The sequence below is a fragment of the Crinia signifera genome, chromosome 3 (genome assembly GCF_055691185.1).
Source record: "Crinia signifera chromosome 3, ASM5569118v1, whole genome shotgun sequence".
Classification (NCBI taxonomy): domain Eukaryota; kingdom Metazoa; phylum Chordata; class Amphibia; order Anura; family Myobatrachidae; genus Crinia; species Crinia signifera.
In genome coordinates, this window is record NC_139219.1 from 294,853,323 (window position 1) to 294,865,534 (window position 12,212).

The 12,212-nt window shown below is 44.1% G+C and overlaps 1 protein-coding gene across 1 annotated transcript in view; it reads right to left on the bottom strand.

The window, feature by feature from the left end:
- Window positions 1–12,212, bottom strand: part of PXDN (peroxidasin) — a 120,566-nt gene that overhangs the window by 27,677 nt on the left and 80,677 nt on the right. The window contains exons 5-10 of the mRNA XM_083178468.1: window positions 9,167–9,238; window positions 9,006–9,077; window positions 7,607–7,776; window positions 6,181–6,298; window positions 3,772–3,941; window positions 2,116–2,388 (exon numbers count right to left, since the gene is read on the bottom strand). Of these exons, the coding sequence (XP_083034594.1) occupies window positions 2,116–2,388; window positions 3,772–3,941; window positions 6,181–6,298; window positions 7,607–7,776; window positions 9,006–9,077; window positions 9,167–9,238 (875 nt within the window). The remainder of the gene's footprint in view (window positions 1–2,115; window positions 2,389–3,771; window positions 3,942–6,180; window positions 6,299–7,606; window positions 7,777–9,005; window positions 9,078–9,166; window positions 9,239–12,212) is intronic.

Genomic DNA, 12,212 nt, shown 5'->3' on the forward strand with positions numbered 1-12,212 from the left:
TGATCGGCAGCACAGCAAGCATTGGGGGGTGTGTCCTGGGACAGGAACCAGGGAGAAGAACCACTTCCTGCCGCTGCTTAGTGGGCTTTCTGACAGATCATACCTTGCACCTTATGCTACCAAGCCAGGCAAGTGGTTAAGGAACCAGGGGTACCGCCTTTGTAGCTCATGTATTTTATGTTGGCACCCAACAAAGCACAGTCCAAGTCCAAAATGTAAAAGTGACTAATAAGCAAAATGTTTCAATAATGTAAGTTTTTGCGTACTGAAGCATGTTGTGGCTTGTGTATGAGTATTACCGATCATGCTAAGGTCACAATGAGGACAAAAAGGTGGAATTCGGCACAAAATTTACTTTGTAAAATGTTGTTTGTAAAATTTGTTAAAGAAATAAACAAAAATGGAAGTGCGCCATAGGGAGTTTGGATGATTGAGCAGCACATTCTTTAGCTGGAACACAGAATTTATCTGCCTTTGTTTGTGGTTTACATACAATGTTGATTTATTGGAACATTGAGAGGAAGCACGCAATCCTCTGTCCTTACTGAAGTAATCCCCAATGGAGGTCTTGCTGCTCTGCTACAGTGGACGAGAGCCAGCTGGCTAACGAGGAAGTCTGATAAAGCAGTGTAGGGATAGAACACTGATAACAAGAGTTGGGTCAGTCAGCCTGACCTAGAACCTGGAACCCCACAGCTGCTGAGCACCGTGTGCTGTACGTATTTATAATACATGGATGTTTTTATTAAAAAGGCATAATTATGCCGCTCCCATCCCCACAGACTACTACATCTGCACTCCTACAGTACAAAACATGGAAAACAACAATACTACTAAAATCCATTACATTGAGAATGCTTCAGAAAACAATGGATAGATTTGTCAGACTAGAAATGTTGAATCAAACAAATTGCAGAAACCTGTGATGACAGACATTCAGATTCATGGTTTTCCATCTTCTCAAAGGGTTAAGGGGTCTTTTCTTGTGCATTCCATCAGTCATGTCTTTTTAACAGCAGAAGTCAATTTTTTTCCCCCCCAAAATGCTTTGCATAAAAAACATAGTTACATAGTAGTTAAGGCTGAGTTAAGACTTAGGGGGACAAGCAGTCGGGCTCGTTCTGCCGAGAACGGCATGGAATGGCCGATTCCCGGTCTCGCCCCGCAGCAGGTGGGACATTGAATCCGGCTTGAGATTTCTCGGTCGAGCAGACCGAAAACGGGACAGGGTCACGACTGTCGGGCCAGTTCGACAGTCATGACCCAACATTGAATACTCTCCTTATGCCCATCAAGTTCAACCTTTGGTTTGAGGGTATGGTCTATTGGTTATATCTAGGGATGCCAATCCTGGGGAATTTTTTCAATCCTGGGATTTGGGATTGAAATCCCTGATTTTAACAAAAACTCCCATGTCCCCCAACCGACCGCCACGCACATTTACTTATGTAGTCGGTGCAGCGGGCAGTGCAGCTGGGGAGTGGGACAGGCGCTGCAGCTGCTGAGTGGGGTAGGGAGTGGAGGGGTGACGCACTGAGCGGCCTGGGCTGCAGCAGCGGAGCAGGCGGTGTGTGAGTGCATCCTGCGCAGCCTGACCTTTAACATCACGTCACGCTGTGCAGAGGTGTGTGCTGGGTCGGGAACAGCCAGGCAGCGTTTGAACGAGTGCTGAGGCGCTGCCCAGCATTAGACTGCGCATGCGCAGTCTAATCCCGAAATCAAGGGATTGGAAACAAATTAATCAGCGCATTGTAAAATATTGTACACATCTTCAAATCTACAACAATTGCCACATGTAAATTAGGCATCACCCCCTTACAGCCAATGAATAATTTAAGTAACAAATGATAAACTAAGCAGTTTTCTAGAACAAAATTAAATAAGGTGGTTTTAGAGTGGGTGGAGGCTGGACACTACAGCATTGCGCAGCACAGTTCCAGCTGGTTGAGAGGTTACAAAGAGCAGATCTTGTTCTAGGTTATAAGTTCTATAACAAAGGTGGATTGCACTGTACAGCCAGTGTGCATTTGCAGTATTATTCTTTTGTTACAGTATCTTGGTTTTTGTTCTGCATTATAAATAGTAGTAGTAGGCGATCCAACCATTTCGACTTACCTTGGACTATAATGTAAGCAGTTGAGTGGATGGTGTCCAAACTGTTTGTTGCAAAGCATGTGTACTCCCCACTATCCTCTTGATTAACATCCTGTATGTAGAGCCCTCCAGATGGTGTAATACTGATGCGGGGATCTGGTGGTAGCGGGGTCCTGTCTCCTCTAGTCCATGTGATTCTTGGCTGTGGTTGGCCAACTGCACTGCACTCCAACGTGACCCTCTCACCGACCAATACTTCTGTATTTTGAGGCTGAATCACAAAGCTGGGTCTGGCTGTTTGAAATAACAGTTTAAATAATTGAATTATGTCGGTTACAACGATTTCATGTTTTTTACTTCTGAAATAGTGAACAGTTGTAAATGTGTTGTAATGCATAGAAACATAGCAATTTTCTCTGACAAATGCATAAATTCTAGATAATATTCAGTTTTATGGAAAAATAATAATGTAAGTTTGTCAGTAGAAACAATATTCCTGCAATTACAACAAGAAACTTAAGCTTTATGTACCTTCATGTACACACCCTCCAACAAGTTTTACCAAATAAATAGCTTTATCTTTCTGACTTCATTCTGTACTTTTTATCCATGTTGGTTAATGATCCAGCAGAGCATGACCAGGTTCTTCTGTTCTGACATAACCTGGGATTTAGCCAGGGCTTGCCACATGACCTGGGCCTGCCACCCTGTTCGCAACCATGGTTATTAACAGGATGAACAGAGTCACCCATGGTCCGAAACTATTGCTAGAGTCATGTCTAAAAGGAATTTATTGGTGGGCACAGTAAAGCTTGAAGATGACATCTTCTCCGTGTGACCACAGTTGGACCAATACCGGGACTGGAAGACTTCGGTCTGGTGTGAATGGCAACAACCCGGAAATAACTTGGGTCCATCCACTAGGTCTGAGTACTGTAGCCCCAGCTTTAACCTGTGTTCAGTGTCCATGGCCTGAGCCAGGTATAAGCCAGGATTTAAAGTCTGAAAAGGCAGTTGGAGAGAAGCTCAAGTACATGGATGTGCCCTTGCTGCTAGTCATGCGCCCCCTATGGACACCTGCAAGTAGATGAGGGAGCCAGGAATGCAGCCTGCTGGTGGCAGTAGAGGCTGCTGGGTGGGACAGACTAGGCAGAGCTGCCTCATGACTCCCATTTGAGCAGATTTCGATTCAGGCGGATCAGACCGATAAATCAGGTGAAATCATCCCAAATCGGAAGTTTTGACACCCAATCCAAAGCGGGGTCCTGTGCACATCGGCTGAGATCCGGAGGGTGGACCTGCAAGCAGGTCCGACCTCAGACTGACGCCTACTCCCGAAGGCGGGGAATGGGGTCCCATGTAATATATCACATGTGAAAGGACTACATACGATGTATTGCATGCGATCCTTCCCGGGTGGCTCAAAGTGTATAAGGATGGCCATACACTGCTGCGAGACATCACAACACCATATGGCCAGCTTAAGCCAGTGATGCGAGGAGTCAAGAGTCTGAAAATGTAGACAATGTGGAAACATCATCAGCCCGACAGTTAGCAACATGGAATTATGTATTAAAGGCCTCAAGGTGAATGTGTACATTCTAATAAATAACTATTCTTTTGGAGGAAAAACCCAGCATAAACATACTTGATCTAGAATATCATCTTAACGTGTACCTGGTGTTCCATAGTATCGAAGGGTGACCTCGTGAGTCTTCACTTCCCCGGCCACATTTTTTGCCATACACTGGTAAATTCCCTGATCAGTTTCTTGTGTATTTTGGATCATCAATGTTCCATCCTCCAGGAGATTCAGCCGGGCATCTTCCTTCATGCTAAGCTCATTTCTACATGGAGAGCATTTAGCATTAACACACTTTTCTGTGGTACCCTTATTAACGCATCATACAGACTAACCGCTCTTTACATATTGCAATATAATAAACAGGTAGAGACTGACTGCAAAGAAAAAATAAATGCAGTTCTATTTTCCCAAATAACCCTTTATTTATATTTTAGTAAGTGGGGTGTAATAACCATTCTCCCGCAAATACCAATTGGTGCTGTTTTACGGATTTCACAAATGTATTAAGCCTTAGGGCATGGGTCTTCAAACTGTGGCCCCCAAGATGTTGTGAAACTACATGTTCCAACATGCATTGCCACATTTTTCCTATAAGAGCATGCCAAAACTGTGAGGGCATGCTGGGACATGTAGTTTCACAACATCTGGAGAGCCACAGTTTGAAGACCCATGCCATAGAGAGTAATTAAGTGGAGAAAGATAAAATCAGCAATCAGCTCTTCTCATTTTTCAAAGACCACTTGCAAAATGGCAGTTAACAGCGGATTGGCCGGCACTTCACCTCCCTCATCGAAATCAGTCTCCATGGCTTTGTACATCTCCCACAAATCACAACCCAAAGCAATGCATTGTTGTTTACTCCTGTGTACAGTGGTGTCATCCTACATCACTGCTACAGTCACACCAAACGGCCCCTCTTGGCACAGCTGGTCCCGTGTAGAGGTAGCTAACTCCAGTCCTTGAGAGCTACCAACAGTTTTGTTTCCCAGGTCTCCCTCACAGAATCACAAGTGAAGTAATTAGCTCCATCTGTGGATCTTTGAAAATGTGTCAGTGAGCAATGCGTGCACTTGTGCGCCAGCTAAGTTGTCTGGGAAAAGTGAACGGTTGGTAGTTCTTGAGGACTAGAGTTTGGTACCCCTGCACTAGACTATTCCTGCGCTGCCAATATAGTAACTGCAGTGGCGATGCTAAGGGAGAACGATATTGACTGTACACACTGGCTCATATCGTTCCAGATATCCATCAGCGACGTCACCCATCCCCCGCTCCATATATGCAGTTGCTGACGATATTGACAGATTGAGCTGCATGTACAGATGAAGGGGGGGGGGGGGGGGGGGGTGTGGTTTACCACCTGCAACTGTGCGCATCATGAACAATATTGAATGCACACACTGGACTATATGTACGTGATATCATTAACTATATCGCACATATCATTGATGATATATCGCCCAGAGTGTACCAAGCTTTAGTGTCAGGCTTGGTTTTGCTGAATATATACCTGTGTGTAAAGGAGGCTCTGAACCTGCAAACCAAGGGGGTTATTCTGGTTCACTCACAAAGGCACAAGCACTCTCTACTGGGCAAAACCATATGCACTGCAGGTGGGGCAGATGTAACATGTGCAGAGAGAATAAGATTTGGGTGGGGTTTGTACTTCAAACTGATATCTATATTGTGTAAAAATAAAGCAGCCAGTATTTACCCTGCACAGAAACAATAAAACACCCAAATCTAACTCTCTCTGCACATTTTACTTCTGCCCCACCGGCAGTGCACATGGTTTTGCCCATTAGAGAGTGATTGTGCCTTTGCGAGTGAACCAGAATAACCCCCTATGTGCAACAATGCAACAGCTGTGGATTTTTTCAATTCTGCATTCCATTGCGATTCATGTGCACAGATCTACAAATGTCACATATCAGTCAGCACATGGCAAGTACTAATCGTACCGCAGACCAAGACGTATATTCGGTAAATAAAAGGTTGCCCGACAGTAGCAGAGAGGCACAGTACATGGTAGCTCACAGACTTAATGTTGAGTGGTGTGTTGAGGCTAGATGAGGACACATATGTATGAGCAATGTAGCAGGTCTTCACCTCTCTGAGCACTGGACAGAAACACTTATAGTACGCATGTGAGCGACAATGGGAGAAGAAGAAGTCTTCCCACTAAGAACGCACAGCTGTGGGGAAAGTTCAAATTTCGTTTGCTCTTAAATTTCACAATCACAAAAAAAATGTTAATCCTCATTAACCTCCAAACAAGGGGACAATAGTTTCAATCTAGACGATCTGCAATTCTGTGACCCCGCCGTGCCCCCATCTCCACAGGTGATTTACCTCTCCTCTTGCCGTTAACCTTTGCGTGCTCAGACACATGCACGCTTGAGCGGTAATCATATTTAAACAAAGAGATTCTACAATGAAATGTATTATTCAAATTAGAGGTTTGGCACATAAAAACATTGGCCACTGATTTCAATCAAACGTACTTGTTCCTAATCCAGATAATTTCAGGCTTGGGATTGCCCTCAGCTCGACATGTAAAGTACACAGTGTTCCCAAAGGTAACGTCCACATCTTGAGGCTCCGATGTAATCCTTGGCCGCTCTGTATCGTAAATGGGAATCATATTTGCTCTATTAAAAATTAGTCGTTAAAACATTTATATTCTGCACAAACTATGGCACTAAGAGCCTGATTCAGATACCGTTGTTAGTGTGGCACATGCAGCAAAGTACTGATGCTCGGTAATCTGCGCATGCTTCAGACCCATAATGCGTATGTATCATACGGCTCTGCAACAGAGGATGCATTATGGCATTAGACAGTCAGTGATTGACAGTCTGCTGCCGTTTGGGTGCAATGACGGCCTCTGGCTCCCAAAACAGAAGCCTGTCACAGTCATTTTGGGGAAGGGATGGGGCCAGGATCTCCACCGTAGGATGATGGAGATTTCCTGGCATTGAGGTATAATAAGACTCACTTGCAGTTAGTGAGCTGCAGCACAATCGAAATATAAAATAGGGGAGCCACACCAACTGCCAGTGAGTCCATGTTAGTCAGCGGTTGGAGTGGCAGTTGCCATGACGCCCTTAATTAAACTTGCACACAGACATCTGTGCTCAGTGTCGGACTGGGGCATGGAAAGCCTACTGGGGGAATGAAGTGGTAGGGGCCCATGTTCAGGGGTGTGGCCAGCAACCACATTGGTTCGTCTAACCATTAGATTGTATGGTCTGGGCCACTTGATAAATATATATATATAGCAAATACTGCTAGTGCATGCAGGATACCGTACCAGATTAATAACAGAAATACACTGCAGACAATACACTATAGTCCTCTTGGGTACATGGTAACATTTTGTAATTCAAGCGCACAGCCTGGAACTCGATCCCTGGAGGAGGAGGAGGACCCCCAAGCTGTGGGGCCCACTAGGGGTTTTCCCTGTACCCCTATGGGCTAATCCAAACCTGTATGTGCTGAATATTAAATTAATCAGTGCAGTCTTGTGCCGCGGCTTTGCCATACCGCAACTAAGATGCACTTTTGCACAGAATTATACTTAAAAATACCCAACACCGCACACCCACCACGCAGGTGTTTTGTGCTGCATGCTGTGCCGAGGCTGGGTGTAGGAGGACATCTGTAGTATAGTGCAAATTAATGAGTGCACGAATGATAAGGACTAGAAGCAAAGCAAGCGTACGCATTCTAAGAGGCGCACAACTCTACACGTGTATATACGCTTTGTACTGTATCTCTGCAAACCCGTCTATAGAGCTACGTAAACCTGACTTACTCAACTGCCAACCCTGCGACAGGCCTATTTTATTTAACTGTGATATACACAACATAGATAAGCATCTGACACCAGAGAAATAGAACATTCTGCAGTCGTCACACGGAACTCACCACAGTTCAGTTCTGCCGGTGTAATCGTGGAGAGAGACCTTCCCTGGAGTCTGCGCGGGTACTCGCATGTAGCGGCAGCTTGGGCGTTTCCCGATTCAGAGTAAATCTTTAAGAGATCTGCCAGCCAAAGGATTTCACAGTCACAGTGAAGGGCATTGGAATCCAGTCGCCTGTTTGAGATGGGATGCATACACCACAATTGGTATGGCTACAGTAAGACGTGCAGATCATATAATACGTAACATATTACTTGTGTGTAGAGAACCTTGAGCAGGAAATTGCATGTGCCTACACCACACTACTTACAATTTTGAGATGCATCGTTCACTAATGGAGTCTGGGGGCCACATTCAAAAAAGTGGGATTTCCCGAGACCTTTCTGTCCTCCGCAAAGGGGAAGGTGGACACTACACGCTTGGGAATCTGGAATTTTTAATCTGGGGATGCCCAAGCTTTTCTGAAAAGGTCATCCAAATCCTTAGAATCAGGAAAAAGGTGTCACTAGCCCTTTTCTGTGTAAAGAAAACGGATCGCTGGACCTCAGATTCCTCAGCAGGGATATGCAACACATCGCTGATGGCCACAATAAGAGGTTCCAGACCCTGAGTTGGATATAAACCTCTTACAAAACAAGTTCCTTCTCCGCGCCTTCCTCCTGCTCCTCCTCTTCGGAGTCAGAGCCAACCTCTAAAAGCCTGCGCTTTTGTGGTGCATTAACATCTGAGGAAGAAGCAACCAGTCCAGCAGATTTCTGCAGACCTTCCACAGACACTGTTGAGTCTGGTGCTGTGTGGCAGCTATTTGCTGAGACATTTGCTGCATCATATCCTCCATTGAACTCAGCCACTGTGGTTCAGGAACCCCCTCCCACAAATTGACCGGGGTGCCCCCCCTAGCGGGATCCCCAGCTTCTGCTCACCACTCAGATGTTTTCAGACATGTTAGGGGAGTGCTCTGGCAGTGGGGATAAAGTTTAGAAGAATGAAGAAAATGTGCTTGCACCTCTGAGGGCACATTTTTCCTGAACTGAGCTGTGGGAGGGGGCATAGAGTGTAGGAGCCAGCACACCGTTACTATCACAGCCAAAGGCATTCTCTCAGGGACACTGAAGGCGTGTTCCGTCTGTAACATACAGTGCACGGGGAGCTGGGGACCGCCCACTGCAGGGGACTGGGAGCGCAGAGGGACATACAGCCTGCGGGTGCCGAGCGCACATTTCTTACACAAATTTCGCAGCTTTGCATGTGTATCAAAATAAAGTCCCTGGTTTTAATTAGCCACAGAACCTGTGTAATTTATACAGGTCTCCCAGTTTAAAGGAACGATGAGCCTATCTACTAGGTTGCCTGACAATTCTCCACCCGTAACACAAAACACAGTCCCTGATGCCCATACTTACAGCCTTTTCATAGATGCCAGCTGACTAAAGGTCCCAGGAACCAAGTGGGTGATACGATTGTTATGCAAAAACCTGGAAAGGATACACGCGACAAAAATGTAATCTGTGTGTAAAAGCATTCAATTCTTCTGTAATATTCAACAATAACTTTGGGAACTTACAGTCTTTCAAGCTTAGGCAGGTGATGGAAAGATTCTGGTTCTAATGTCTCAATAAGGTTAACATGAAGGTATCTGCAAATAAAGATCACATCATCAAACGCGTGAAAAAAAAAAAGTCACAGACGGACACTGCTGTGGCGAATAAATGCACTGCCAGTGAATAAATGAATCAATGACAGTTAGGGTGCAAGTTCAGCCCTGAAGACCCAGGCATACACAAGTTACACATAGCACAGTTCATTTACGCTCACAGACTGTCAAGGAATCTATTATCGCCATGTGCGTGGATTTACAGTCTAATTCAAGTAGAGCATAATATGCGAAGGGCAGATTAAGGACAACCGGCTTAATTCTCTAGCACACAGGTTCTCAAACTCGGTCCTAAGGACCCCCACACTGTGCATGTTTTACAGAATCACAAGTGAAATAATAAGTTCCAACTGTGGATATTTTAAAACGTGTCTGGCTAATGAGTGCACCTGCCGGGTGACCCGGAAAACGTGAAGGGTGTGAGGTGCTGAGGACCGAGTTTGAGAACTACTGGTCTAGCAACATACAATTCCCTCCATACGTATACACAGAAATGGTGAACGTGACAAACTATCCCCTTGTGTATTAGAGTTTATGGGGTTTGTGGTAAAGATCTCGTGTATTTCATTAAGAAATGTAATTTGCAAAGAAAAAGTTAACTTTGGAAAAATCATCATTGTAGGCTAAAAAAATCGGAATTTCTTAATAAATACAGGATCAGTGGTGAAATTAACAAATAGTGCGGTAAAGTAGTAAGCCCCCTCAGGCAGTAGGTAATCCTGAGGACATGCAGGAGGGGGTGCTGCATAACGTCTGATATCAGTAGCTGCACACCATATGAATAACCCCTTATGTAATGATGTACACCTCTGACAGACAGACACAGGTACACCTCATTCTGCCTGTGCAATCCTCTTCTGTGACACAGCATCACCTAGGTGCACTCTTAAGGTGTGGATTTGCAGGTTTTGTTTTTTGGCTCTTTTTCTGGTTCACTCGCAAATTCCTTCTCAATTGGACAAAACCATGTGCACTGCGGGGGGGGGGGGGGGGGCAGATGTAACATGTGCAGAGATTTAGATTTGGGTGAGTTATTTTGTTTCTGTGCAGGAAAATACTGACTGCTTTATTATTACACTGCAAAATAGGTCTCACTTTGAAGTAAAACCCCACCCAAATCTAATTCTCTCTGCACATGTTACATCTGCCCCACCTGCAGTGCACATGGTATTATCCATTTCAGAAGAAATTTTCCTTTGCAAGTGAAACAGAGTAAGTGCCTTTATGTACACAGACAACTAAATATAGGAGGGCAGATGTATCAAGCATAGAATAGAGAAGTAGACAAGTTGTCCATAGAAACCAATCAGCATCTAACTATGATTTTATAGAATGTACTTAATGTGAACTAAAAGCTGATTGGTTGCACCCTTGGCCTGTTACAGTAGGAGCAAGTTTCATCTTTGCTCCTTTGGTCATGTCTAGCCATGACTATTCTGTTGTTCTCAGCTGCAATACAATACGTATTGCAGCTGAGAACAATAGAATAGCCATGGCCAAAGGAGCAAAGATGAAACTTGCTCCTACTGTACATCCTCCTGTAAGTACATAAAGGAGTAGCGGTTAGCAGCTGTACTGGTTTTGGAAGGACTTTATAGGCAACTGGTGTAACTTTAGCCCATGAAAGTTTCATATATAACTTTTATTATTGAGCACTTGTGAAGTCAGTAGTTATTTGTAGCTTAACAAGGGACTAAATTACCATCCAACACTTCATAAACATTTAAAAAGTTTTCTCGAAACGTCTTCTGTTATTCTCTGTGGTTATTTAAAATACACGTGTTCTGTATACTGTAACTCTTCAAATGTGAATTACTTTTGGATAGAAAGTAGAGTCAATTTGTAATAAAGTCTCTGTTGGCATTGTCAAAATCAGTGGTTCCCAAACTGTGTGCCTACGCACCGTGTGCGCCGCGAGTTTCCTCTCGACAAGTTGCTCCAACCATTGGTCTACAGCAGTGATGACTAAACCTAACGCTCCAGCTGTTGTTGAACTACACATCCCAGAATGCCCTGCTACAGTTTTACTATTTGGCAATGCTAAAACTGATGCAGAGCATGCTGGGATGTAAAGTTCAACAGCAGCTGGAGTGTCAAGGTTAGCCATCATTGGTCTACAGGAAGTCAACAGGAAGACAGAGCCAAGGTAAACCGGTGATCCATTATAAAAACGTAAAATGTTGTCTTTTCAAAGGTGAAAGATGAAAACATGGAAATAACTAAATATGAACAATTATTCTGTATTCCCGGTTAGTAAAAACAAAGGATAATGTTAATAGCAAGCAAGAGAGCCCTACCAGTCGCTGGCAGTTAGCTGCTGGGTGAGCACTATAGTGAGAAGAAGAGACAGATATTAATATAGAGTTAATAGACCAGATTCACATGCGCAAGCAACACAATATAAACTGCCACACCGCCAGCATGCCTTTATTCTGTGGTAGTACTGTACAGAGCATGTGCATGCACCAGCCAAGACCAACCAGTCAGTACTGTCCATGAGAGTACTGTAAATTAGCAATGAGCAGCCAATACAACACTTTGGACACTTTCGCTAAGCACATAGTCTAAAAATAGGGCAAAATAACAGGATGTGGGCTTCAGAATGCCAGTGCCATAGGGAGAGAGTGCTGTGATATTATTTATTAACCATTTTTTCTATATAACACATTACAGATCAAGAATCCCATATCTAAATGCTTGGAACCAGAGATATTTTGGATATCTGATTTTTCCGTAGTTTGCAATACTTGCATACCATAATAAGATATCCTGGGGGGTGGGACCAAAAACATTGAATGTATTTATGTTTGAACCCTACGCACACACAGCCTGAGGGTAATTGTATAATTTAGGAAAAGGAATATATACTGTATATATATATTTTTGGTATATGGGAAACAAACATTAATAGTAAGCTCTGTAGTTGCAATGTCATAACATTACAGAAAAGCACTTT